We start from the raw sequence: 24,353 nt of genomic DNA, 5'->3' as shown, positions 1-24,353 counted from the left end.
TATATTCAAATTTCCCCAATTGTACTTCACATTTTTTTTAAAGTAGGTTCGTTTGAGCCAGGATCCATTAAGCACTATGGTTTCATTTGGTTGTCCTGTCCCTTCACTCTGTTCAAATCAAGCATAGCACAGTTGCTGCCTTTTTTTCCATCCCACTGACTGTTGAACAGACCTAGCCGTTTGTTCCCCTGAATCTCAACTTCTGCATTAGCTTTTCCATAGTGCTTGCATTGCTTTTCTAATATGAAAATGATATAATACAAAAAATACCCCCTCTGTCCTTCTCAGGCACTGTCCCAACTGTGTAAGCAACTACACAGCAATGACATGTGCCCTGTGCACAGAACATGATAAGCCCAAGGCATAAATACTTCTTTCGTGTTAAATCAATCGTTATATAAACGATGAAGATGAGCACACAAGTGAAATAACTTGCCAGGGCCGGCTAACTGGGCAGACCGGCCCTCCAGCCAGCATGCTTAACCGCCATGCTGCATTAAAAGAACTGAAAGAAGCACTTTAAGCTGAGGAGGAAGGTAGGGAAGCCAATGCTGCCTTCCCTTGGGGATGCTCGGTGACATCTCCCAGGGGTGGACCGTGCCGTGATGCCCATGGAGGGGATGGCGTGCTGTCTGCAATGATTACATCTCTCCTTCAGCCGGAGCTTGGAGCTGTCCTGGACGTTCCCAGGGTTTCCTTCTGCTTCCTTTCCTTTTCTTCCATTCTTAGCAGATTGGAAGGGCTCTAAGAAGCTTGCGCTTTTCCTTATCTGAGCTTGAGCGTTCCCGAGTCTGCTATTTATAGGCGAAGAGACATCAGACCCAGAAAGCAGCCCTCAAGAGAGTCTCCGTAGCTGCCAGAGTAAGGGACACATGGGATTCACCAACTCTTCCATTCCTGGGTCTGCCTTCATGCTCATTCTGGAAAAATCAGGCACAGTGCACAGTGCCTTTTGGGAAAGAACAACCGTTTGGGCACCTGGGTTCTGGACTAGTCTTGCCTTTGCCGTGGACAGGCTGTGTGTCTTTGGCCGTGGCATCCAGCTTCCGCACGTCCCGCTGTCCTCCTACATTAGGTCAGATTTAAAGCTGTCAGTTCTATTTCCTCCGTGAGGTGGTTATAAGGATTATATGGGAATACAAGTGGGAGTGCTTTGAAAAGTAATGGTGGAGACATAAGAGGTCCCCTCTAGGGTGCACTATAGGAGCTGCAAATTCAGAGGCACTACCCTGGCTAGGGAGGTGGCAGCGTGTGGTTTCCTGGAGAGCTGTCACCTTCTGACATGACCCTACCCCAGTGCCATGGTTGATTGGTCAAGGTGTTGATGACTTGAGCCAGGCTGGGCCAATGAATCATTGCCTTGGCCTGTTGGCGCTTGGGGAGGGAGCGTGGTCAGTCATTCTTCCCTCTGGGTTTGGGTTTAAACTGAGGACAGGGACACTGATTCGCTCTCTGACTATAGAGGAGGGCAGGTTGGTGAGGGAGGGTGAATGCAGGGAGCAAGCGAGAGGGAGAGAGGCAGACATGTGAGAGCCAGGTTCTGGCTGTTCTTGGGATCAAGCTGCATTCCTGGGGTTTGATTGTACAACCCAGTTTTGGCCTCTCCGAGCCAACCATTTCTCTCTCTCTCTCGGCTTAAGTGGTTTTGAAGTTGTCTAAAACCATGTCTGAGATACTAGGCAATAGGATCCTCTCAGCAGGTCAAAGAAGGAGAAAGCTAGAATGTACCCAGAGCTCAGAGATCACCTCCCGGTCCCTCCACCTCATTTTACACCCACTGTCCAGCAATGTTAACCACCTTGGCTCGGGTACGCCAGCGAAGCAGCGAAACCAACACAAGAATCCGGATCTCCTGACTTTGATCCCAGGGTCTCCTCTGCCTACTTTTTATTTGGACAGCATCTAATCATAAAACATGTGAAAAAATGGCAACTCTTACTATCTACTGAGTATGTACTAAGTTCCTCCCTGTGTTTGGTGGTTCTCACACATTATCTTAATAGCAACCCAGTGAAGAAAATGCCGTTTTTCCCATTTTGCACAGTGGACAACTGATGTCTGCAAAAGTTCAGCAGCTTGCCTCAAGTCACACAGCTAATGAGTCCCACAGTCAGAACACACACCCGAGTCCTCGTGGTTGATCATGGCCCTCTGCCTTGTCTTTGGCTTCTTCCTCTACTGAGAGTGGCAGTGGCCACACACTCCTTGGAGCCTGTGCCTTGCTGAGTCTGTGAGTGAGCTTGAGCAGTCCCAAGAGGTCTGTAATTTCCAGTGTCTCGTGGCTACTGGCATGGGAGTATTGTTCTTGGACTTGTGTTATTTACCCAAGAATCTGCAAGGCTGCTTCTTGCTTAGGTAACAAATGCTTCTGTAAATATGGATGGAAAATTGGCTTTGCTTATTCACAAGTGGGCGAGAGCTGCAGACATTCTTGGGAAAGCCATTGGTGCAAACACATACGGGTGCAAAAGCGGCCCAGGTTTTGCCCATCAAAACCGAGGTAGAAAAAACAAGAACAAAAACCAACCGATATAGAGAAAGGGATTCTTGAAGTTTCTCTATGAAGGTGGGCTTGGTGTTTATAAACCCTATGGTGGGTTCACTAAGGTGCCTCCCGGGTTCACAGAGGTTGGCCCAGGGCATTCTGTCCCAAAATATTAACTTCTGATCACCTGTGACAGAACCATCTGGGAGACTAGTTAAAAATGCAGTGTGGGGGCGCCTGGGTGGCTCAGTCGGTTAGGCAGCCGACTTCGGCTCAGGTCATGATCTTGCGGTCCGTGAGTTCTAGCCCTGCGTCGGGCTCTGGGCTGACGGCTCAGAGCCTGGAGCCTGCTTCATATTCTGTGTCTCCCTCTCTCTGACCCTCCCCTGTTCATGCTCTGTCTCTCCCTGTCTCAAAAATAAATAAACGTTAAAAAAAAAAAATTTAAAAAAAATGCAGTGGGATACACTGCCCCAAATCTGAGCGGCTTAAAACAACATTTTGCCGATGAATCTGAAATTCAAGCGAGGGTCACCACAGTAACCCCTTATCTTTGCTGGGGCAGCTCAGCTGGGACCTGGAGGGTCCACTTTGGATGTGAATCACTCATACGGCTCGCAGGTTTGTGTGCTGTATCCTTCCAGGGCTGTGGGCTGTGGTCCGCGGTTCCTCCACGTGGAAGTCTCTCCATTGGATGCTAGGCTTCCTCATAGCATGGAAGCCGTGCTTTACAATAGCGAATGTCCCAAGAGAACTTTGGTTGTGGGACTCCAGTCTTTCCTCCTCTCCCCATGGCCTGGATCCCTGGGCAGCTTTGCCTAATGGACAGAAATGTTCTTTATGCAACTTGGACCTGACCGCTGGACTTGGCGACAATTTATTTTGTGACTTCCCAGTAAAAATGGAGTTCTTTTTTAGGAACAGTGACTCTCGGAAGGCAGAGCTGGGAACTTCATCTGGGGGAGAGGCAGCAGCAAGTAGCAGCGTGAGCACCGAATGGGGAGGCCGAAGACTCCGATTCCAGTCCTAACTGGCTGTGTGACATTGGGCAATAATATTAAGCTCATCCATAATAGTGATAGCCTTTACTTATCGGTCTCTCATTATGTAGCAGGTGCTGTGCTAAAGATATTATGTGTATCACCTGACTTCATCTCAGAAATCCTGCCAGGGAGAGAGGTAAAAATATCCTTCCCATTTTGAGGCTGGGGAAACTGAGGCCTCAGGTATGGAGCCACTTGCCCACAGCCGCACAAGTAGAAGGAGATACATCCAAGATTTGGGCCTGGGCAGAGGGGTTCCAGGTCTGTGTTGTTATCACTGTGCTACAGTATTGACACAAATATGAATGTCATACAGACACAGACAGTGGCTACCATTTATTGGACATTTTCTATGTGGCATATACTGTTCCAGCCACTGTATCCAATATGGCAGTTAATCCCCTCAGTGACTCTATGTAGTAGCTATCATATGTCCATTTTCAGTTGAAGAAATCGACCTCTCATATATGTTTTTTTAAGTCTACTCATTTTGAGGTGGGGGGGGAGAGAGAGAGAGAGAGAGAACAAATGGGGGAGGGGCAGAGAGAGACAGGGGGAGAGAGAGGATCCCAAGCAGGCTCTGCACTGCCAGCACAGAGTCCGGCATGGGGCTCGAACTCACAAACTGTGAGATCATGACCTGAGCCGAAGTCAGATACTTAACCCCCTGAACCACCCAGGCACCCTGACCTCTCATTCTTTAAATGAGTTATTGTTATCTCTTTCCTCTGCACGGCTGGTTTCTAAGAGCTACCACTTTGAGAAAAAGAGTAAAGGTAGATAGCGGCCCATGGACTCCAGTCATGTGGAGCGGGGGCTGGCCTCTGTCTGTGTCCCTCCCTGTCCTGCCCAGAGAGAAGCTGAGGAGGAGTTTCGGGAGGTGGCCGCACTAGTGTCCCACCTGTACCTTCCCCAGAGGCTGCAGGCCCAGGCTGCTTCCTGGGGCTCACCACGCCTGTCTTCCATCGGGCCGGGCCGGGCAGCCTGCCTCCTTGGCACAGTGGGCTCCAGCCTGAGGCTCCTGGGCCCCGTGTGGCTCGGTGAACTGTGTAAGGAAGGGAGACTCTGCCAGCGTATCCCTGGCCAGCTCCCCTGCGGGCGCCATCTGGGATGCACTGAGCCTGGGAGCCAGGGCCGGCCAATGGCTGCCTCCCCCGCCCTGCAGGCCTCACCTCCCTGAGCACCCACCAGGAGTGTTGAGCTGAGGGAGGGATCTGTCAGAGGACAGATCATCCCAGGGGAACCTCTTCTTTAGGCCCCACAGGGCCCTATCAGGCAGTAATAAGCAAGCTAATAACTGACGTTTGTTAAACCCTATGCTAAGTGCGGTGTGTGTGTTGTCTTACTTAATTTACTCCTTACACACACCTACATTTAAGTACTATTATGATCCCCATTTTATACATGAGGAAACTGAGGCACAGAGAGGCTAAGGGACCTACCCATGCTCATGCAGCTTCTAAGTTACAAGAGCCAGACTTCAGATTCTGTTTTTAATGCCTGGCTCACTCATGAGTCCCAGATTCTGATCTTTGCTCAGCCTGTCACTGATGAGTAACATCTTTGCGGTCCCTTACAGTTCTTCTGTGCAATGTGGGGGTAGGACCACGTTTTCAAAATGCACTCATCAGGGGGCGCCTGGGAGGTTCAGTTGGTTAAATGTCTGACTTTGGCTCAGGTCACGATCTCACGGTTTGTGAGTTCGAGCCCCGCATCAGGCTCTGTGCTGACAGCTCAGAGCCTGGAGCCTGCCTTGGACTCTGTGTCTCCCTCTCTCTCTGCCCCTTTCCCTACTTGCACCCTCTCTCTCTCTCTCAAAAATAAATGAAACATTAAAAAAATAATAAAGTTTTGAATTGCATTCATCAGAATGCTGGCATTCTATCAGTAGCTATTTTGGTTGGGGTGGAGTTGGGGCAGGGGCGAGGGAAAGCTGAGGATGAGGACCCGACCCCCAGCCTCCTACCCCTTTGCATCTTGGGATTGAAGTGCCTCTTTTCCCTGCTTCCTGTAGGAGGGTTATGCATGAGGGATGGCGTGCAGAAGGGGTTCTGCTGCTTAGGATAAGTTTGAGCATTAGCGTTTGCCGATCCAACATTCTTGTCCCCAAAGAGAGGAGGAAAGTAAGCCTCAGAGAGGGGAAGAGACCCATCCGAAGAGGTCCAGCAAATTGGTGATTCAGGCAGAAAATGGAGTGCTTCAAAGTGCAGGTTCTGGGACCTGATGCAGGTGGGTGCAAGCCCTACCTCTGCCTGGCCCTAGAGGTGTCCCTGGCCCTAGGGCAGCTCTCGACTACTACATAATCCCTGTTTTACTACCACTCAGTGCTCCAAGTGGGGTAGTGAGGCCCCAAGTCACTTCTCTGATGAAAGGACTCGGTAACTGGGTCGTCTTTGCTTCCCTTGCTCACCCCCAACCCCAGGCCTTTGGATTTGCCCAGTTAGGTGCAGATGCCAGGGGTACCCAAAGACCGTCACCACCTCCAGGAGTAATTTGTAGTGACTTTCCGTGTGGCAGCCTCTCCTGGAACTCATGCCCCACAGGGACTGTCTTCTTGGGTAGGGAAAGGGCCGTCCCTGTGACAAGAAGACACAGATAAGAGACTGTGTGTGACCCGTCATAACTGACCTTCAGCACCGTGCTTCACGTCTCCAGGCTTAGCGGCCTCACCTTTAAAGAGCGGTGTAGGAGGTTTGATGATCCCCATGGCCCCTGAAGCTTCAAGATGGCATGCTTCAGTGATCCTAGGCACCAGGAAATATGACCTCTCTCCCTGGCATCCAGACATTTCTCTGAGAAGTCTCCTCCCTACGTGCAGACTCATGAATCAGGCAGAGTCATAATAGACTGAGTCTCCCTCTGTATCTGTGGGGTGAGTGATGAGACTTTTTGAGTATTCCTGGCCTTGGGAAATTGGCCTCAAATGGTCTGGCTGCAGGGTTTTCAAAGCGCTATCCTGAGTGACTGCTCTGGACAACCCAGCCACAGTCAGGTTGAGAGACCTTTAGGTCAGGCCAGAGTCTCCACACAAGGAGGTGGGAGACTGTAAGGGAAGAGATTTTCTAAAGGAGAGGCCTGCCTTCCGCTGGGCACAGAAACTGCCCTGTGTGGGTGAGTGGGGAAGGTGTACCCAGGGCAGTTCCTCAGGGGTACGACAGTATGGCCTGCGTGGGCACTGCAGGGGTTTGTTCTCATTCCTTCCCTCGGACAGGTTGCTGCTGATCTGGCTGGTCAGATTCCGGAACACTCTGGAGCCATATCTTCTAGTGAGCAGCATGTCTGGTTGTTGAGAGATGACGCACGTGTTGGGCTCCTTGTCTCTGAAGCCAAGTAGTTAAAAGGCTCAGATCATTTCACGATGGAGGACGCCTGACCTTCTCTCTCCCTGTGTCTTCCTCACTTAGGTGCCTTCACCTGCTCTAGGTGAAGGCAGTGTGCTCCTCGTTCCCCTTGGACCTCCCTGGCCCACCCTGTCTATGAGGTCACTCGTAGCAAGTCTGTGTGCAGCCCCAGCTAACAGCTCCAACCAATGAAGGAGGAGGAGGTGGATTAATTCCACCCACCCTTCCTCATTCTTTGCCGCCAAGCGGGATAGTCCTGAGGTGTATTGTGCACTGTCTCCTAGCCAGTCTTCAGCTGGATTGCGACTGAAGTGCCATATTGGCCACACGCCTTTTATTGGCTTCCTCTTTGCCCACTTCCTCTTTCTGGATCACCTCCCAAATAGACTAAGGTTCTCAAATCCTGGTCTCAGGGTCTGCTTGTGGTATTGTGATTTATAATAAGAAATCTATATTTGGTCTTTGTTCCTGTTTCTGGCACAGAACTAAAACCCTTGGAATTTCCTAAGAGATGAGAGCACCAAGGTGTCTTTTGTTATGCTAATGAGGTGAATTTTGGCTTGCACCTAAGGATGGGGGCTGGTCATCCAGCCAGTGGAGCCAACCTTGTGATTAGAAGGTTCGAATTTTCAGCCCCATCCCTGGATCTCCGGGGAGGGGAGAGGGAGTGGAAATGTGAACTCAATCACCAATGGTCAGTGATTTAATCAATCATCCTGTGTAATGAAGAACCCAAAGGACATGTTTGGAGAGTTTCCAGGTGAACCTGTGGAGATGTTGGGAGAGACGGGCATCTAGGGAGGGTGTGGAGGTTTTAGCACCCTTTCCCCATACCTTGCCCTATATATAATAATCTATATTCCATGTATCTGTATTATGTATGTAATACTATATATAATCTCTTCATCTGATTTGTATCCTTTAATATCCATTGTAGAGGCACCTGGGTAGCTCGGTCGGTTAAGCATCTGGCTTTGACTCAGGTCATGATCTCGTGGTTCATGAGTTCAAGCCCTGCATCTGGCTCCGTGCTGGCTCTCTCCCTGTCTGCCACTCCCCCACCTGCACGCTCACGCTCTGCGTGCACTCTTACGTGCTCTCTCTCTCAAAATAAATAAACTTGAAAAAAATAGTATCCATTGTAATAAGCCAGCAATCTAGTCATTAAACTGGTTTCCTAACTTCTGTAAGCTCCTCTAGCAAATTAATCAACCCCAAGGAAAGCATTGTGGGGACCTCTGATTTATAACCAGTCGGAAGCACAGGAAACAACCTGGACTTCAAACGGGCATCTGAAGTGGAAGGTGGTCTTGTGGGACGGAGCCCTTAACCTGTGGAGTCTGACGGTATCTCCACGTAGGGTCAGATTTGAGTTGAATTTTGGGACACCCACTGGTGTCTAAGAGTTGCTTGCTGATGTGGGTGAAGCCACCCCTTCTCCAACTTTGGAACTGGGTGCATAACCCCTACTGTTCATGGAAGGATTCACACTAAGACGTCTAACTTATGCGACCTTCACTACAGTGCTGGGGGAGGCAGGGTGATTTTACTCCCATTTTCCTGATGAAGGAACTGAGGCCTTTTCAAAATGTCAAAAATGACTTCTCCCAAAGTGCTAGAATGTACCATTATTCTTTCCCCAATGGTATGTGTAGGCTCCTGCCTGATACAAGGGCGGACAGTGGGTTGCATTGGGTGAAAACCAGTCAGGTACTCAATCTTTTGCTGCTGTCTTAATTTTAGTTCTCAAGACTAACTGTGGATTTGTTTAGAAAAAGCCTTCCTCTCTGATTAGAACTACTGATATCTGAATGGCTAATGGGAGCAGGAAGGGATTTTTAACCTTTTGGATAAGATATAGGAGAGTTAACTAGCACCTTGGTTGATCCCAAGGTCAAGACCTTCCAAAAAAGTTACAGAACCATTCAACATCAGATATGGAAGGCAGCTCATCATGGCTAGTGTCAGCCTTTATTTAGCAAATGGATAAACTGAGGTCTAAAGAGGAGGCGGTTTTAAATGGAAGTTGGGATCCAAGGGAAAGTAAAGGAGATACATGTCATCAGAGTCAGGTTATGCTAAACTCAGGAATCTATGAGAACTTATTTAGGAATATCACATTGGAACCAACCGTAATCAATGGATGGGGCTACCCAGAACCTAGAACTGAGCAAGCTTAGAATGTTCCACGTAAACTTTGAGAGAAATAGTTCATGAATTGATTAATGACGTCTGCCTTGGCACAGGATAGATGAGTACTATTTATCTGCTACTATGTAAAATAGAACATCAATAAGTCTGGGACTGTGGATAGCCAAAGAGGTAGAATCCACAGGCTGGGATTTGGAGGGACAGTGAAGCTAGATCACCAGTGACAATCCAAGGACTACCAGTGGTGGCTAGGCTGGTGTTTAGGCTTCTTGGCCACCCTAAATTACTTTTTTACTCTTTCTCAGGATTGTATTGTACTGCTTTGGAATCCCCGTAACCTTGTAGAATGAGAATGCACATGTACTTTGGTTTATACAGTAGACATGTAAAACAAAAATTTTGGATACTACTCCAAATTTTGCCTTCGATTTAGCCTCATATAGTACTAAAGTTAGTCTCACTTTCTCCATATGCAAAATAAAGGTTTTGGTCAAGGTCTGAAATTCTCATAGGATTTTAACAGCTATTATGTGGAATAACATAAGTTTCCATGATCAATTTCTTTTGGAATATTGCTGGATTAATTAAAAAAAAAATTGTCTTAACCCATGGGACTTCTCAGATCCTTTAATGTCAGAATTCACACTAAAGTGACTCGGTACTAGGCGCCTGGGTGGCTCAGTCGGTTAAGCGTCTGACTTTGGCTCAGGTCATGATCTCACAGTTCATGGGTTCAAGCACCCCATTGGACTCAAAGTGGCAGTGCAGAGAATGCTTGAGATTCACTCCCTCCTCTGTCTCTGCCCTCCCCCTCTCAGGCTTTCTCTCTCTCTCAAAGTAATAAACGTAAAAAAGATAGCTTCCCAAACTTATTTGAAAACAGAATGCACAATACAGTAGAGTCTCTAAAGGTCTTTCAGCTTCAAAATGCTCCCATTCTTTGCTCCTTTCCCTTGAGAATAGAGGTAGCACTAGAAGCACCATCAGTGATTGGCTTAATTTGCTTCTCTGCTATAGACATGATTTGGTGGTTGGTTTTTAACCACAGAGTTCAAGTGGCTCAAAGCAAGTGGCAACCAGGGGGGCTCATTTCTTTAGTAAAGCTTTTGAAGATAAATCGATGAGATTGAAAACAGCGGAAACAATTTGTTCCTTAAGACTAGACTAGGTAATTTCTGTTACTTTGATGTGACTGGCAATAAAACCAATTGGCAAAATTGACTGCAGAACAGTGTGACTAGGGGGCTTTCCCCTCCCCCCCCCCCACATAGTCTTTGTCAGCATAGCTGCTATGAAGATTTTTCATCTGAAAGTCAAGTAGCAAAATCCTGCTCAGTGTCCTAACTTCTGTGGAGGGTTTAGCTTTTGCAGTACAGCATCGGGCAAATTGTCATGATCACATGCACACTATTACAGTTTCCACCTGTATGGTGGGGTTCCAGATGTCTGACCCTAAGTAGTTCTCAACACTGGGGAGATGTCCACCCTGGGGCAGCTGTAGTTGCCTGTGTCTGCAGAGACAGACTATTCTTTCAAATGGGGGACTGCGTTCTTTCTCTATTCAAAAGAGACCATATCAGTTTGATCTACCTTTCTGCAAGTCTGGTCACAAATGACTTCAAAGTCTCCCATACCAATAGTTTTTATCAAAGACTATTTCACGGTCAGCATTGATAGGCAAATATGGAAAGTATGGTGGATTATTAACCAGGGCACCATCAGAATCAGCTATGGAATTAAAACAAATAAACATGTCACCCCTGAAGATTTTGATGGAGAAGTTATAAAGTGGGCACAACCGCTTGTATTTTAAAAGCCTCCACAGAGGGGCACCTAGGTGGCTCAGTCAGTTAAGGGTGTGACTTCAGCTCAGGTCATGATCTCATGGTTCGTGGGTTTGAGCCCCACATTGGGCTCTGTACTGACAGCTCAGAGCCTGGAGCCTGCTTTGGATTCTTTGTCTCCTCTCTCTCCCCCTCCCCAACTCATGCTCCGTCTCTGAAAAATAAACATTAAAAAATTTTTAAATTAAAAATTAAAAAAAAAGCTCCACAGATATAATCCACATGTCCAGCCATCAAAGATGGATACACAAAGTGTGGTTTATTCATACAATGGAAAGCTGCTCACCAACAGCAAAGAAAAAGCTGTTGTTACATGCAGCAGCATCAATGAATCTCCCAGACATTAGGTTAAGTGAAAAAAGCCAGTCACCAAAAAATGTACAATGTAGAATCTATTTGTACAAAGTTTGAAAATAAGCAAAGCTGATAAATGGTGTTAGAAAGAAAAATTGTGGTTTCTAAAAGGGGGATGTGGGATTAACAACAGAGGGCCACAAGGACACTTTCTGAAGGTGATGAAAATATTTTATCTGAAGGTGATGAAATATTTTATCTGAAGGTGATGAAAATATTTGTTTTGGGTGATGGTCTACCCAGATGCGTGTAATTTCAAAACTTGAACTGAATTTTTTAGAGATTTTTTTTTCAATTTTTAATTTTTTAATTTTTATTTTTTAATGTTTATTTTTGAGAGAGAGAGAGAGAGAGAGAGAGAGAGAGAGAGAGAACGAGCGGGGAAAGGGTAGAGAGGGAGACATGACCTGAGCTGAAGTCAGATGCTTAACCGACTGAGCCACCCAGGTGCCCTAAGAGATGTGTGTTTTATTGTATATAATTTCCACATCGTTTAAATCAAAGAGCCTAATTTCCCTGTAAGTCTCCAAACCGGGGTTCTGCACCTGTGCCAAAATCCAAGAAATGATCATTTTCACTCAATCTAGCTCAGCCCAGTTACTGCCTCAAGAAATGAAACACTTTTCTATTCTTTGCTGTATGTCATACAACCCACCATTTTCATTTACCTTTCAGAATTTCTTCCGTTCTGTCTTTTGAATAATAAAACTCTAGAGAACTTAACGTACACAATCCGCTTACTAATGCACCCATAGGTCTCCTGGAACTGTATACCTTTACTGTTTCCATTTCAGTATTCAGCCTTCTTGGAAAGAGGCCCTTCCCTCCTAGACCACCTTGTAGGGACCTCATGTTTAATGAGCATCTACTGTGTGCTGGACTTTGTTGGCTACTTTACTGAAGCTATCTCCTTTTCTTTTCCAAATAACCCTAAGAAATAGATACTTTTACTGTTCTTCTCTGCTTTTCAGATTAGCGGTTGATAAGGAAAGATAAATATGTAGCAAGCCCAAAGGTGATATCAGGCTGATGAGTGGAGGATACAGGGTTAGAAAAAACTGTGATTGCAAAACCTCTTATAATTTAAGGCCTCTTTGATTTCAGGGCCTGAGGTAAGGAAAGCAGGGACCTGGGAGTTGGAAGGAGAGATACAGCTGAGTGTAAAAGGGGCAAAGGTGCTCATTTGACAATGTTTTTCATGCTCAGTTGCCAGAATTCAAGCCAGCCAGGCCCCACACACCCAGGCAGTCCCGTGCTCTCTGGCTCACCCCTGCTGGTAGCTTAGAAGTGGCAGCCTCAGGGCGACTTTTGTTATAACTTAGAAAACAAGAAGGAAGCAAGTGGGGGATGTAGAGATGTCTTTACTTTTAGGATTCTGGCTCCCTGACATCAGAGGAGTGGGTTCCCTTACGGGGGTGGTGAGACACAGGGAGAAGCATTGGAGCAGATTCTGTGGTGTGTGTGTGTGTGTGTGTGTGTGTGTGTGTGTGTGTGTGTGTCGGCGCGCCTGTGCGTGGAGGGGGGATTGCTGTACCCAGCGCAAGGCACTGGGGGAGGAGGAAGCGGTAGCAGAGATCTGAATAATTGATTCTTCAGCCGCACCAGACGCTCAGGAGCGGGCGGAGAGCGCGTTTTCAGCACCAGGGACAGCGGCACATCGCCGCAGGCACCCACTTCGCCAGGCAGTCGCCTATCCTGGCCTTGTCGCCGCCGTGCGCCCCGGGAAAGGGTGGCAGTGCTCCGCGCCGCCGCCGCCGAGGGACTGCGGGGTCTGCCTCGGCCCGCCTCCAGGGAGGGCGGCTGCGGGCGGGAGATGCTTTCGCCCACCGGAGCTCCAAGCCTCCCTGGCTGTCGCGGGGGCTGCTGCGTCTAGCCGACTGAGAACAAGTCCCCTAAGTTGACGTGGGGGCGCCCCTGCCTTCCTCCTCCTCTTCCTCCGAGGCGACCGCAGCAGAAGCAAGCCTCAGGAGCCCGGTTTTGCCAGTGCTGTGAACCAGGGTGGCTGGGCGCTCTCCGGACTCCCGTCGGGAAATGGGGAGCTGAACGCCTGGTGGCGAGCTGGCCCCGCAGCGAAGGGCCCAGAGGGAGCTGCCATCCCCCGCCCGCGCCTCTCTCCAGCGGGGACCGCGGGGATCCCCGGCCACACGCGCGCGCGCTCCCACACTCACTCACACACTCACTCACACACTCACTCACACACACACACACACACACTCGCCCTCACGCACACCACCAGCCGGAGCCTGGGCTGCGGAGAGGGCTCCCGGGCGCGCTTAGAGGACCGGGCAGCTGCTGTCCGGAGTGGGGCAGGAAGCCGAGCTCCGGCTTTTGGAGGGAGGCGCCGCGGGGCTAGCCGGAGCATGGGGCTGGGTGAGCGCTGAGAGTCGCGGCCGCAGCCATCAGCCCTGGAGATGACCAGGAGCGGCCACTGCTGAGAACTATGTGGAGAGAGGCTGCGGTGAGTGCTGGCGCGGGACGCGGGGCCTGGGAGGCCCCCTTTGGGGGAAAAGATGGTGGGAGGCCTGGATAGGAGGGGGCGGCAGGACCGCAAGAGGGTCGTTGCGTGGGAATGATCGCACCTCCTTCGGGGATCCGGGATCGCGGGAGCCCGAGTCCTTCCCTCCCCCTCTCCTGCCGGCTCATCGCAAACTCAGCCAGCCACCCCCCTCCATTCCCTCCTCTTTCTCTCCCTACCCCCCTCGCTCAGCAGCTCCTGGCCGAACAACTGCCAGCAGCCGGCGCCGGGGAGGTGGTAGGGGGTGAGGGTGGAGATGCCCAGTTAGCTTCTCGTGCGTGGCGAACCTGGGGCTCGGGTTCTCCTGTGCGCCCAGGAGCGGAGCTCTCCATATCGACCACGGGGTCTGAGGATCCGCACAGGGGGTCTTGGGCATGGAGCTTCAGCTCCCCCTCTTCGGTTGAGCCCCCTGTGCGCACAGGGGGCTGTGAGCATTGCAGACTGCAGCCTGCCCCCCCGGTCCCCTTTCTCCTGCCCGCGGGCTGACCCAGCCTCTCCGTCTCTTCTCCACCCCGGTAGAGCCCTGCTGCAGAGCCTCCGGCTGGGATAGCCGCCCCCCGTGGGGGCGATGCAGACAGCGCGGGACAGCCAGGGGAGCGCGCGGGGGCCGCAGCATGCGGAAACCCGCTAAACCCGGTGGCTGCTGAGGCGGCCGAGATGCTCGTGCGCGCAGCGCGCCCCACTGCATCCTCGACCTTCTCCGGCTACAGGTACGTCCCAGCGGGAGACCTGGGCTCGGCCGGCCTGGGAAGAGGAAGACTCAACCGGAGAGAGAGTGAGAGCGGGAGAAGGAACAGGAGAGAGAGGGAGAGAGGAAGCGGGAGAGGGATTATCTGTAGCGAGGCGCGGGAGGAGCACCAGGGGGCGCTGCGGCTCCGCGCTCCGCTGTGCTCACCCTAAGAGTGCCTCGGCCAGAACGAGTTCTCCCTAACTTCCCCTGGCTCCAGCAGCGCCGGGCCCGAGGGGCGCGCGCCTGTGCACGCGTGCACGACTGTGCTGGTATTTGCAGGCACGCGCAGTTGTGCACCTGGCGCGATACATGTGTGTGCACCGACTGAGGACGTGTGTGGACTCCGGATGGCCGTGGGCACCGCCACAGCGGCCTGCGGCTGTGCGCAGAACGGCGGGCGTGCCTGTCAGGTTGTGCAGCCCACTACCCACATGCATCTAAGACTTGGTAACAGGACCTGTAGTGGAAAGCCTGGGGAGGGTCTGTACAGTTCGTGTCCGTCGGAGAGCCGCTTAGGAGCCTACCTTTCCCCCCACGCAGTTCCCTGCCAGCTCCCACGCACCGGCCCACGGGTGGAAGCGCCTGCTCTCCGCTCTGGGATTCTGCATTGCACGCGGTGCGCATGAGAGAGGGCGTGTGTGTGTGTGTGTGTGTGTGCGCGCGCGTGTGTGTGTGCATGCGTGCGTGTAGGGGGCGGGTCCTGGGGCTCGCTTGCAGTTGAGTGGAAATCGCTTCACTGTACCCCCGCGCGAGGTGGGGGGGGCCCAATTTCCCCCACGCGCCTGGGGCGCATGGGTGAATGTCTGCACTCCCGTGAACTTGGTGGGGGCCACCCTGCAGGAGAGGAGTGGGGTCTGCAGCGCGTGCCGCGTGGAGCCAGGTCTGTGCTGTACCCGGAGGATTCAGAGGGGGCGGGGTCAGTCATCTAGCACAGCGCGGGAGCAGGGCTGCGGAGTCTCAGCACCGCCTCCGCACGCGGGGGCTGCTTTGTAGTTGGCTCCCTTGAGCAGGGGGCGGGGTCGGTAACTTGGTCTGAACTAGTCGGGTGGGAGAGGGGTGGGTGGAGGTTTTGCTCTGTGCGCCTACGCTCAGGGGCTGTGGTCCACAGCTAACTTGGGGGTGTGGTGGGAAACGTGGGCAGAGTTGGGTATGGAGAGGAGGCTGGAGACAGGGGATGAGACGGAGGCTGGATGCAAAAATGGGTTTAGGGATAGTGATGGAGACTTAACTCCGATTGGAGTTGTGGATAGAACTGGGTGGAGGGATGTGGATGGCGGCGGGAATGGGGAATGGAGTCAGTGACTCTGTCAGCTCGTGCTGGGGATGGGCTGTATACCGGGCTCCTAGAGCAAGGGGCTGGGTCTGTAATCCCTTTCCTCTGGAACCTTTCCTCCCCGCGGCCCTGACTCTCCCTCTCCGCCTTGCAGGGACCGTAAGTGGCGACTATGGGCAGACTGGGTTATTGGACCCTGCTGGTGCTGCCGGCCCTTCTGGTCTGGCGCGGTCCGGCGCAGGGTGCGGCGGCGGAGAAGGGTCCCCCGGCGCTGAACATTGCGGTGCTGCTGGGTCACAGCCACGACGTGACGGAGCGCGAACTGCGAAACCTGTGGGGCCCCGAGCAGGCAGCAGGGTTGCCCCTGGACGTGAACGTGGTGGCCCTGCTGATGAACCGCACGGACCCCAAGAGCCTCATCACACATGTGTGCGACCTCATGTCTGGGGCGCGCATCCATGGCCTTGTGTTTGGGGACGACACCGACCAGGAGGCCGTGGCTCAGATGCTGGATTTTATCTCTTCGCAGACTTTCATCCCCATCCTGGGCATCCACGGGGGCGCATCTATGATCATGGCTGACAAGGTAAGTGGGAGAGGTGATAGGCTGCCAGGCCCCGGGAGTGTGCTGATCATACCACAGCCACCACAGGTCTTGGGGAGCCTCTGCCATCTGTTTTGATCTGAGAGAGGGTCGTGGCCACTGGCTCTGGTGAAAGCCAGGTTTTGCCTTTCCAACCCAGAAATGAATGGAAACGCTTTCTGCCTTGGTTCTGAGGGTCTCAGGCACTTTGGGTATGCCAGGGAGAACTCAGTGAATGCAGATTTGTGAGGAAGTGGTGGAACGCTTGGAGGTTTCCAGATAGTGCACAGAGGTGAGCTTGGGGACACTTGAAACCCTCCAGCTCGTATTTCTAGAATGTCACTTTTACCTGATTTGTGGAAAAGTGTCCATTTTCCCCCTTTGCGGTAAGCGACTAAAACTATTTTCAAAAAGCTGAAACGTGGCTATGTTATGGAATAAAACGCATAGTCTTTAGGTAAAGCGCAAAAGGGCAGAGAAATATGCTTCCACAGACTCCGCAGTTGGGGGAAGAGGGGCGGAGAGTTTGAGAAGTCCTGTGCAGGCGCACAGCAGAGCGTTCCTCTAAGGAGTGGGTGCGAGTGGAGACAACTGACTGTAGACCCTGAGTATGGAGGGCCTGGCATTTTCCTACATGTTCCCTGGGTGGGGCTGTCAGGGGCGCCCAGAACGTCAGATGGAGGGGTTGCTTCCCAAGGATGGGTTTTGGTATGAACTTGGATAGTGTCCGAACAAAACAAGGTGTGTCCCCATCTCTTGGTTTAGGATGGGAGAGAAGGTTATTCTGCGAACCATCCGAGAGTGTTGGTTTGGGGAAGAGGAGAGACTTGAAGGTTGGGTGAGATGTTATGAGGGCCTGGTTTGAGGATCAGAAGGGAGAAGCACAGTGAGGAAGGAGAAAAACCTGGAGTCATGGGTGCACTGTATCTCTAAGCCCCAGGAAGGGCCTCACATGGGGTCAGAAGCAGGGGGGTGGCAGGGAGAGGGAGCGTGCCCTTGTGTGCTGTGGTCCCCAGTCCCGAGACCTTCTTGGAATGTGTTCCTTAAATAGCGGGAGACATGCTAATGGAACGAGCAGACATTTGTCAGAGCACTTTCCTTCTGACGCTCTCAAAGCACTTTTATATTCATCAAATCAGATTCTGCCTCTGCCTCTGCCTCAGCAATTCCCACCAGCTCCTTTGGGAACTGTATTAATTCTTTCAGGTCTCCTGGGCTGCAGCACATTCAGCCGAAGTATACAACCAATGCGGTATCTTATTAAACATTCATTTGAAATGCTTTGCAGTCTAGCAGGATTCCTCCGTGCGGCCGAGCATTTTCCCAGCCACCTCTCTGTTTTGGGGAGCTCCTTTCTGGGATAAAAAAAGACGAAGTAGGGAACAGCTGTGCCCTGCCACCAGTGTACGAACTGGAGAAGGTCTTGGAGTCCCTAGAGCATCCTGCAACTTTCAGATGAAGTACCTGAGGCATAGCGGTGGGGGGGTGGTGGCGCGGGCAGTTAAAGACTTGGCTGAGGCCACACAGTGGGTGATGGGACTAGATCTTGGTCTTCTGGTCTCAAGCTGTGATCTCACTTTCCAGCAAATTAAGCTTGTCCTTTAATTTTGTCATCTTAACTTCAGGAGGGTCAAGGAATTAATCTCAGTTTATAGGAGATAGTGAGCCATGGAGAGGTGCAGTGAATCAGAGCCCAGGGCTCATGCGTAAGGATGACCAGTCGTCTGATGAAGGCATGAATGAGAACTGTAGTTTCTGGCAGGGGGTTGGTGATTTGGGGATCTAAATATCACCCTTGATCCCACCTCCCTTCTGAAGTTTTGACCAAAAAAGCAGCACACGAAAGATAGTACTGCCATGTGGAAAGTGAAATTTGTGGATTGACTAGGGCCCAGCACCATCAATGGAGAAATCTGTTGTAATCTGACTTAGAGACGGTGTCTTGAGTCTGGGAGGTCTGATCTGGCAGGTCTATGGCTCAGGCTCTTACCTGATTTTATCCATCTGACTGTGGGCAAATAAGTAGGAACAGGGAGTGGGCTCAGAGTTGACCACCCATTTGGTAGATGGCGACCCTGTCCACTGTGAACGCCAGGCTCTGACCAACTGGACCCGCGGCTGCTCCTCCCTTAAAGGGCCGTGAGAAAGGGAGTTGGGAGGGTGTGGGTGGACGTATCCTCGTCTTCTATCAAAGGAAACCACCTTCTGGGGATTGGGCAAGAGTGTGGCCCCACTTCGGAGTAAAGAAGAAAAAGGGATTCCGGAAATGCAAGAGGAAGATAAGAAAGGACGTTTTCAGAGAAGTCCTGTTAAGAGAGAGATTTACGAGGTGGTGTTGGGAGAGGAATGAAAGAGTCCATTGGTTCAAAAATTGTGAAGGGAATTGTCAGGGCTGGCCAAGTTGGTCTTGATGGCAGGGAATCAAAGAAGGGAGCGGAGATAATGTTGGGGTACGTGTTGGGCCCCACGCGTGGGATGTGCAGGTGATGTTGGGTGGAGGTGGGTAAAGAGTGGCATTTTGAGAAACCTGAATGTCTTAAAACAAAGAAAGAGATAATCTGAGATGGGAACAGCCCTTCCTTCCAGATTAGTAGCACATCTCTCTGGCTTGTGCCTTTGCTGCCTGTTTCCTTTGGAGCTGAACACCGAGTGCAGTTTGTTTGGCTCTGAAGAGGCAGCCATGAGATGTTGCCTAAAACTCCACCTTGCTTGGTTGAGTGTGCCAACAGCGTTACGGCCACAAAGTCTGAATCTCCCCAGACTGAACAGGCCTTTCTGTCTCCCCGCTAAGACGATGTTCATTTGGTAAAGCCCAGAACGTACCTGTGTTGTTTTCACTTCCAAATTGGCAGCATGATAGTTGATAGTGCCCCTATGGATAAGAATGGTATTTAACTTGATTATCAGTTAAATTCAACATGCCCCCCCCTCCCATTTTTACCTTTCCCTCAGTCTACCTGACCCGTGTGAGAAAGAACAAAGCCTTCTAATAACTGAAATGTGTTAAGTGGCAGATTTGTGTGATGTTCATTTACAGTAGAGATGTTAATTTTTGCTTCTATCAGTGGGTGGTCCTGAAATATAATTCAAGTAGAGGTGAAAATAATGTTTGATGTAGATAAAGTTCTAATCTTATCTTGGTTTGGCCACTTTGATCCCCTCCAAATGGAACACAACTCTGGTTGCAGCAATAGCCCCTAATAAACCAGGCATATGCATTAGACCTTCATGTTTCTGCTCAATGCCCTCACCTCCTCCTCCCTTTCTATTTCTAGCGAGTCCATGGGGGAAAAGACAAGGCTTAGATTTTAGCTACATCTAGCCATGTCGCTTATTGCGTGGACTTTCTATGTTGTGTCGATCCATACCTCACCTCTTCTACTCGAGTGGAAGTTCCTTGAGGATAGTCTTTTTAAAAAGTGTGTTTATGTGTATTTGAAATAATGAATACTACTCTTCCACAGTTTATAAAAATAATGTCATTTCACCGGAGAGCGTTTAGAAAATATATTAACCTTTAAAGAAGAAAATAAAGTTCTTCCCTCTAAGTTCTGTCACCAGGAGCAGCCAGCCACTGTTGGACATGAGGGTCTCTTTCTTCTAAGCTGTATTCAGTTAGTTATCAGTTCAGGATTATACTGTATATATGTTTTGTTTTTGTTTTGTTTTTGTACGTTGCACTCTGTGGGCTTTTTTTAGTCATAAGATTCAGGTTTTTCTTTAATTGCGGAAAAATCTCAGCCATTATCTGTTGGCTGTTTCCTGTCCAGTATTTTCTCTGTTCTCTCCGTATGTAGTTTCTCCATGTATCTTAAACATTTTTTTTCAGTTCTCTATCTCTCTGTGTTATGTTTGAGGAGGTCTCTCCAGTTCTGTACTCCAGTTAACCAACTCTTATTTGTATCTGGTCTATTATTTTGCCTTAACCAGCTCTTTTTATTTGTATCTTGTCTGTTATTTTACCTGTCTGTTGAGCTTTTAATTTCACATGTTCACCGTATTTTCAAGATAAATAATTGGCCCCTTTTTATACCTTCCTGCTTCTTTATTTTATTTTAAAAACCCTCTTTTTACTTTGTGAATATAAATTCTTCCTCTATCCCTTTGAGGATTAAAAAAAATACCGTGAAGTCCTTCTGTGATTGCTCTAGCATCTTTGTTTCTTCAGATATGAATTCTTTCATTTTGCAGATTCTGATCATTGGATGTCCTCATGTGTTCTCTAATGTCTCCTATGTCCTCATGTGTTTTGTTTGTGAACTTATTTTCAAGGTGATTTTATGATATCTTCTGCCCTATGTCTGCAAGGGTATATGTGCTTTTCAACTAGAGCTCATGTCAACAGCTCAACTCAGAGCTCTCTCTCTGCTCTGTATATCCTATGGTGCCCGCTTGGGTCCCAGGCTCATGTAAGTTGCTTCATTTTTGCTCCTTGGCACAGACGGAGGCGTCCTTTTTGACTGTGACTCCTGGAAGCATGACTCTGAGTCCAGTTTTGCCTCTAATTCCCTGGGTAGATGTTGGGACCTCTGCTTCCTTGGCTCATATTGGACCCATCCCCCATGAACTATGTGACTTTGAGTCCTGCTTGAGATTGTAGAGTCCCATCTTTTGATTCATTTATTTTTAGAGAGTCCTCTTTATTTTTAATTCGTGATTCCCTTGTCTTATTTCCAAGCAGTATTATGTAAAATTTAAAACATCTAAAGGTTTATCTATAAATTCTGCATCTTAGGAGCAGGGGAGGAATTACTGAGTGTGTTCACTCTGATTTTGACCCAGTTATATTTCACAACCTGCTTTCATTTTTTTTTTTCAAGCTTGATTATGTATTTGTGGAATTTTCCCTTTAAATCCTATTTAACAAAATAGACTTCTCAAACATGATTTTAAATGGCTGCGGAGTATTCTGTTTATACCACAGTCATTGTGACTAATATTTCTATTTTCCACCTTTATTAAGGTTTATTTCTGGTTCGCGTGTGTGTTCTTTTCAGCACCTTGTGCTGATCTCGCCCTTTGCGTTTGTTTCTTGGCAAATGTTTGTTGATTGAATGAATCAAGTCCCTGGTTCCAATGCCAGCTTGCTGCAGTTTCCAGATGAACTTAACACACTGTGGTTCAGGGCTTCCCATGCAGTGTTTGTTCCCTACTTGCTGACTGATCTCATAGGTGTGTGTCAGTCTCCTCTTCTTTCTAGTGGGCAGATAATTACTAGCCATCCTTGGGATTAACAGAAATTGGGGGTGTTCCATACAAAAGGCCCAGGTAGTGCGGCTGAGTAATAGGTCATTAGCCAGAAGTGGGACTTTCTCTTGTAACCGGGCACCTCCAGAGTTAGGCTATGAGTGAGACCCTCAAAGCTCATGGGAAGGGTAGACGTGCACATCAGAATGTTGGTGGAGCCCACTCAGGCTTTGGGTAGTTCCAGAGAGAGTGAGGAGGCCTATCTTGAGCCTTTGCGATGAGGCGTATCAGATGCAATCATCTACCCCTCCTTCCATAAGTCATTGGAGAGGAAAAGGCATCACCCCGAGAGGCATGACTCACTTTCCAAGTGGCCCTTGGGGGTCATTGGTAATCGCTTGGACTCTTGGCAGCTGTGTTCTGGTGGGTTTGGAAGGTACAGTGTTGATGTTCTTTTTGGTAGCCCCAGATGGGAAAGGCTTCTCTAGCTGGAGCGATGGAAGGGATCAGGGGGCTGGGAGGGAAGGAGGGAGGCAGAAAGAAAGAGAGGGAGAAAGACATACAAATAGCATCTTGGGTTTGCAGTGCAGAATGATGGCTTCTGGTAAGCCCATAGTGAAAACGAGCGGTTATAATGTTGTTAGCTCGTGGGTTTTCTTTGTTCTTCACTCCCTGTTTTTTATTCAGATTTGGATTCGTTGCCAGCATTAAAGTTAGGAGACATCACAGTTAAAATTTTTTTTAGTGTTTGCTTTTGAGAGAGAGAGAGAGAGAGAGAGAGAGAGAGAGCGAGCCTAAGCGGGGGAAAGGCAGAGAGAGAGGGAGACACAGAGTCCGAAGCGGGCTCCAGGCTCCCAGCTGTCAGCACAGAGCCCGACGCGGGGCTCGAACCCACTGACGATGAGATCGTGACCTGAACCAAAGTTGGACGCTTAACCGACTGAGCCACCCAGGCGCCCCGGAGACCTCACATTTTTAAAAATCCAGATTTCATGCTTCACTGCAAGAATTCAGAAGGCCTGGCAACATGGGCCCTGCCCTTCCCCTCAGCAGGCAACAGGCGGCTGGAGGTGAATAGCACCCTTACCCTCTCAGGGCTGGCGCTCTTCCCATGTTCAGCCTTCTGCTTGCCCACTTCCCTCATTCATGCTAGAACCTCATCCCTGAAGGCGCTGGGGTTTGAGACCCTGGTGTAGGTGAAGAATATAGCTGGTCTTTATTAAGAAAGCCTTTCCTGGGCACTCCGCTTCTCTCCCAAGGGCTGTTCCTTGGCAAGTGGCAAACTCATGATGTGCATATATCTGTGCTGCTGTGTTTACTGCTGCCATCGCTGATCTCCTGAGCCTTAAATCTTTAAGGACCTTAAATCCTTCTCAACACGGTACTCGAGGAAGCCACTACCAACCAACTTGAGTCAAAGGCCCCCGAAAACCTTGGACAGAGGGTCCGAGGACCTGAGTTCCATTTCCAAATAGCAGTGTGACCCGGAGAAAGGCCCTTCACCTTTCTGGTCCTTAGGCTTTCCTGTGAAATGACGTTTAGGGTGATACTATCTCTGAGGCCTCTTCCAGCTCTGAAAATTTTACCACCTTCAAGGAAAGACTGGCAAGAGACCTGCCAAAATGTGAGCCGTGGTTATCTTTGAGTGGTGGACTCCTGCTATTTCAGTCTTTTTAAAAAATGTCATTATACTGGGGCGCCTGGGTGGCTCAATCGGTTAAGCGGCTGACTTCAGCTCAGGTCGTGATCTCACAGTCTGTGGGTTCGAGCCCCGCATCAGGCTCTGTGCTGACGGCTCAGAGCCCGGAGCCTGCTTCGGATTCTGTGTCTCCCTCTCTCTCTGCCCCTCCCCTGCTCACACTCTGTCTCTCTCTGTCTCTCAAAAAATGAATAAACATTAAAAAAATTTTGTTAATGTCATTATAACGTGGTTGATAAATTGAACCTTGAGTTTGGTTGTCTGTGTTTAAATTCAGGCTTTCACTTACCAGCTGGCTGATCATGAGAAAGCTTCTTAATGGCTCTGAGTCTCAGTGTCCTCACTGTTTGTTTCTGACCCCAGCCTGGCCTCGATGTCTTTGTTTTTAAAAAGGGGACAGAAAGAGTATGTACTTCATGGAGCTGTAAGATTTAAATGAGATAACAGGTAGCTCAGTGCTTGGCTCGTAATAATTATTACAGGAACACTTTTGTTATTGTGTCTATATCATGTCATTTTTATTTGTGTCCAATGCACTTGCATTTTTTCACCACCAGAAAAAATGATGAAGGGTCGTGTGGCGATGTGATGGTAACCCCTGCAAGAAACGGGGGACGAATCCCACAGAAGTGTTAGAAGTGGAGAGTCCAACATGAGACGGTTCATATTGCCTTAATATGAACATGAATGGGAATATGAGTTTCCTGGGACAACCAGGGGCTTTTAGTTCTTCGAATTTGCCGTGGGCTTTATCCTGGCAAACTGAAGATCAGATGTGGCCAGGGTGAAAATGACCACCACAGGAGACTGTCTCCGTGAGCCTTGCAGTAAATAACTCCACCGACTAGACTATATATTTGCGCTGGGCTTAGGGCTTTAGGCTGTGCACAGATACAGTCTCTCATTTGGTTTCTGCCAAGGATTAAGTGACTCGGTGACAGCCTGGGGAACCTGGCAGCCCCAAAGGTATTTGATTAGAGAATCCTTATCCACTGTTCTTTTGCTCTTACTGCCTTCTCAAGTTAATGACTGGGACTCCATTAGGGTTAGGGAAGGGGCTTACATTCAAGAGGGACAGTGGATTTTGATGTTAATATTTTGGTTAACTAAATTGATTAAGATGTTGGGTGATGGAATTAAAACTCAGA

The 24,353-nt window shown here is 49.5% G+C and overlaps 1 protein-coding gene across 1 annotated transcript in view; it reads left to right on the top strand.

The window, feature by feature from the left end:
- The first annotated feature begins 13,401 nt into the window (after positions 1-13,401).
- The window catches only part of GRIN2A (glutamate ionotropic receptor NMDA type subunit 2A), a 363,632-nt gene continuing 352,680 nt past the window's right edge, over positions 13,402-24,353 (top strand). Inside the window, exons 1-3 of the mRNA XM_027043273.2 lie at positions 13,402-13,676; positions 14,253-14,443; positions 15,891-16,322. Of these exons, the coding sequence (XP_026899074.1) occupies positions 15,909-16,322 (414 nt within the window). The 5' untranslated portion in view covers positions 13,402-13,676; positions 14,253-14,443; positions 15,891-15,908. The remainder of the gene's footprint in view (positions 13,677-14,252; positions 14,444-15,890; positions 16,323-24,353) is intronic.

This window comes from Acinonyx jubatus, chromosome E3, assembly GCF_027475565.1.
Source record: "Acinonyx jubatus isolate Ajub_Pintada_27869175 chromosome E3, VMU_Ajub_asm_v1.0, whole genome shotgun sequence".
Lineage (NCBI taxonomy): Eukaryota > Metazoa > Chordata > Mammalia > Carnivora > Felidae > Acinonyx > Acinonyx jubatus.
This window is presented reverse-complemented; position numbering and strand designations above follow the sequence as displayed.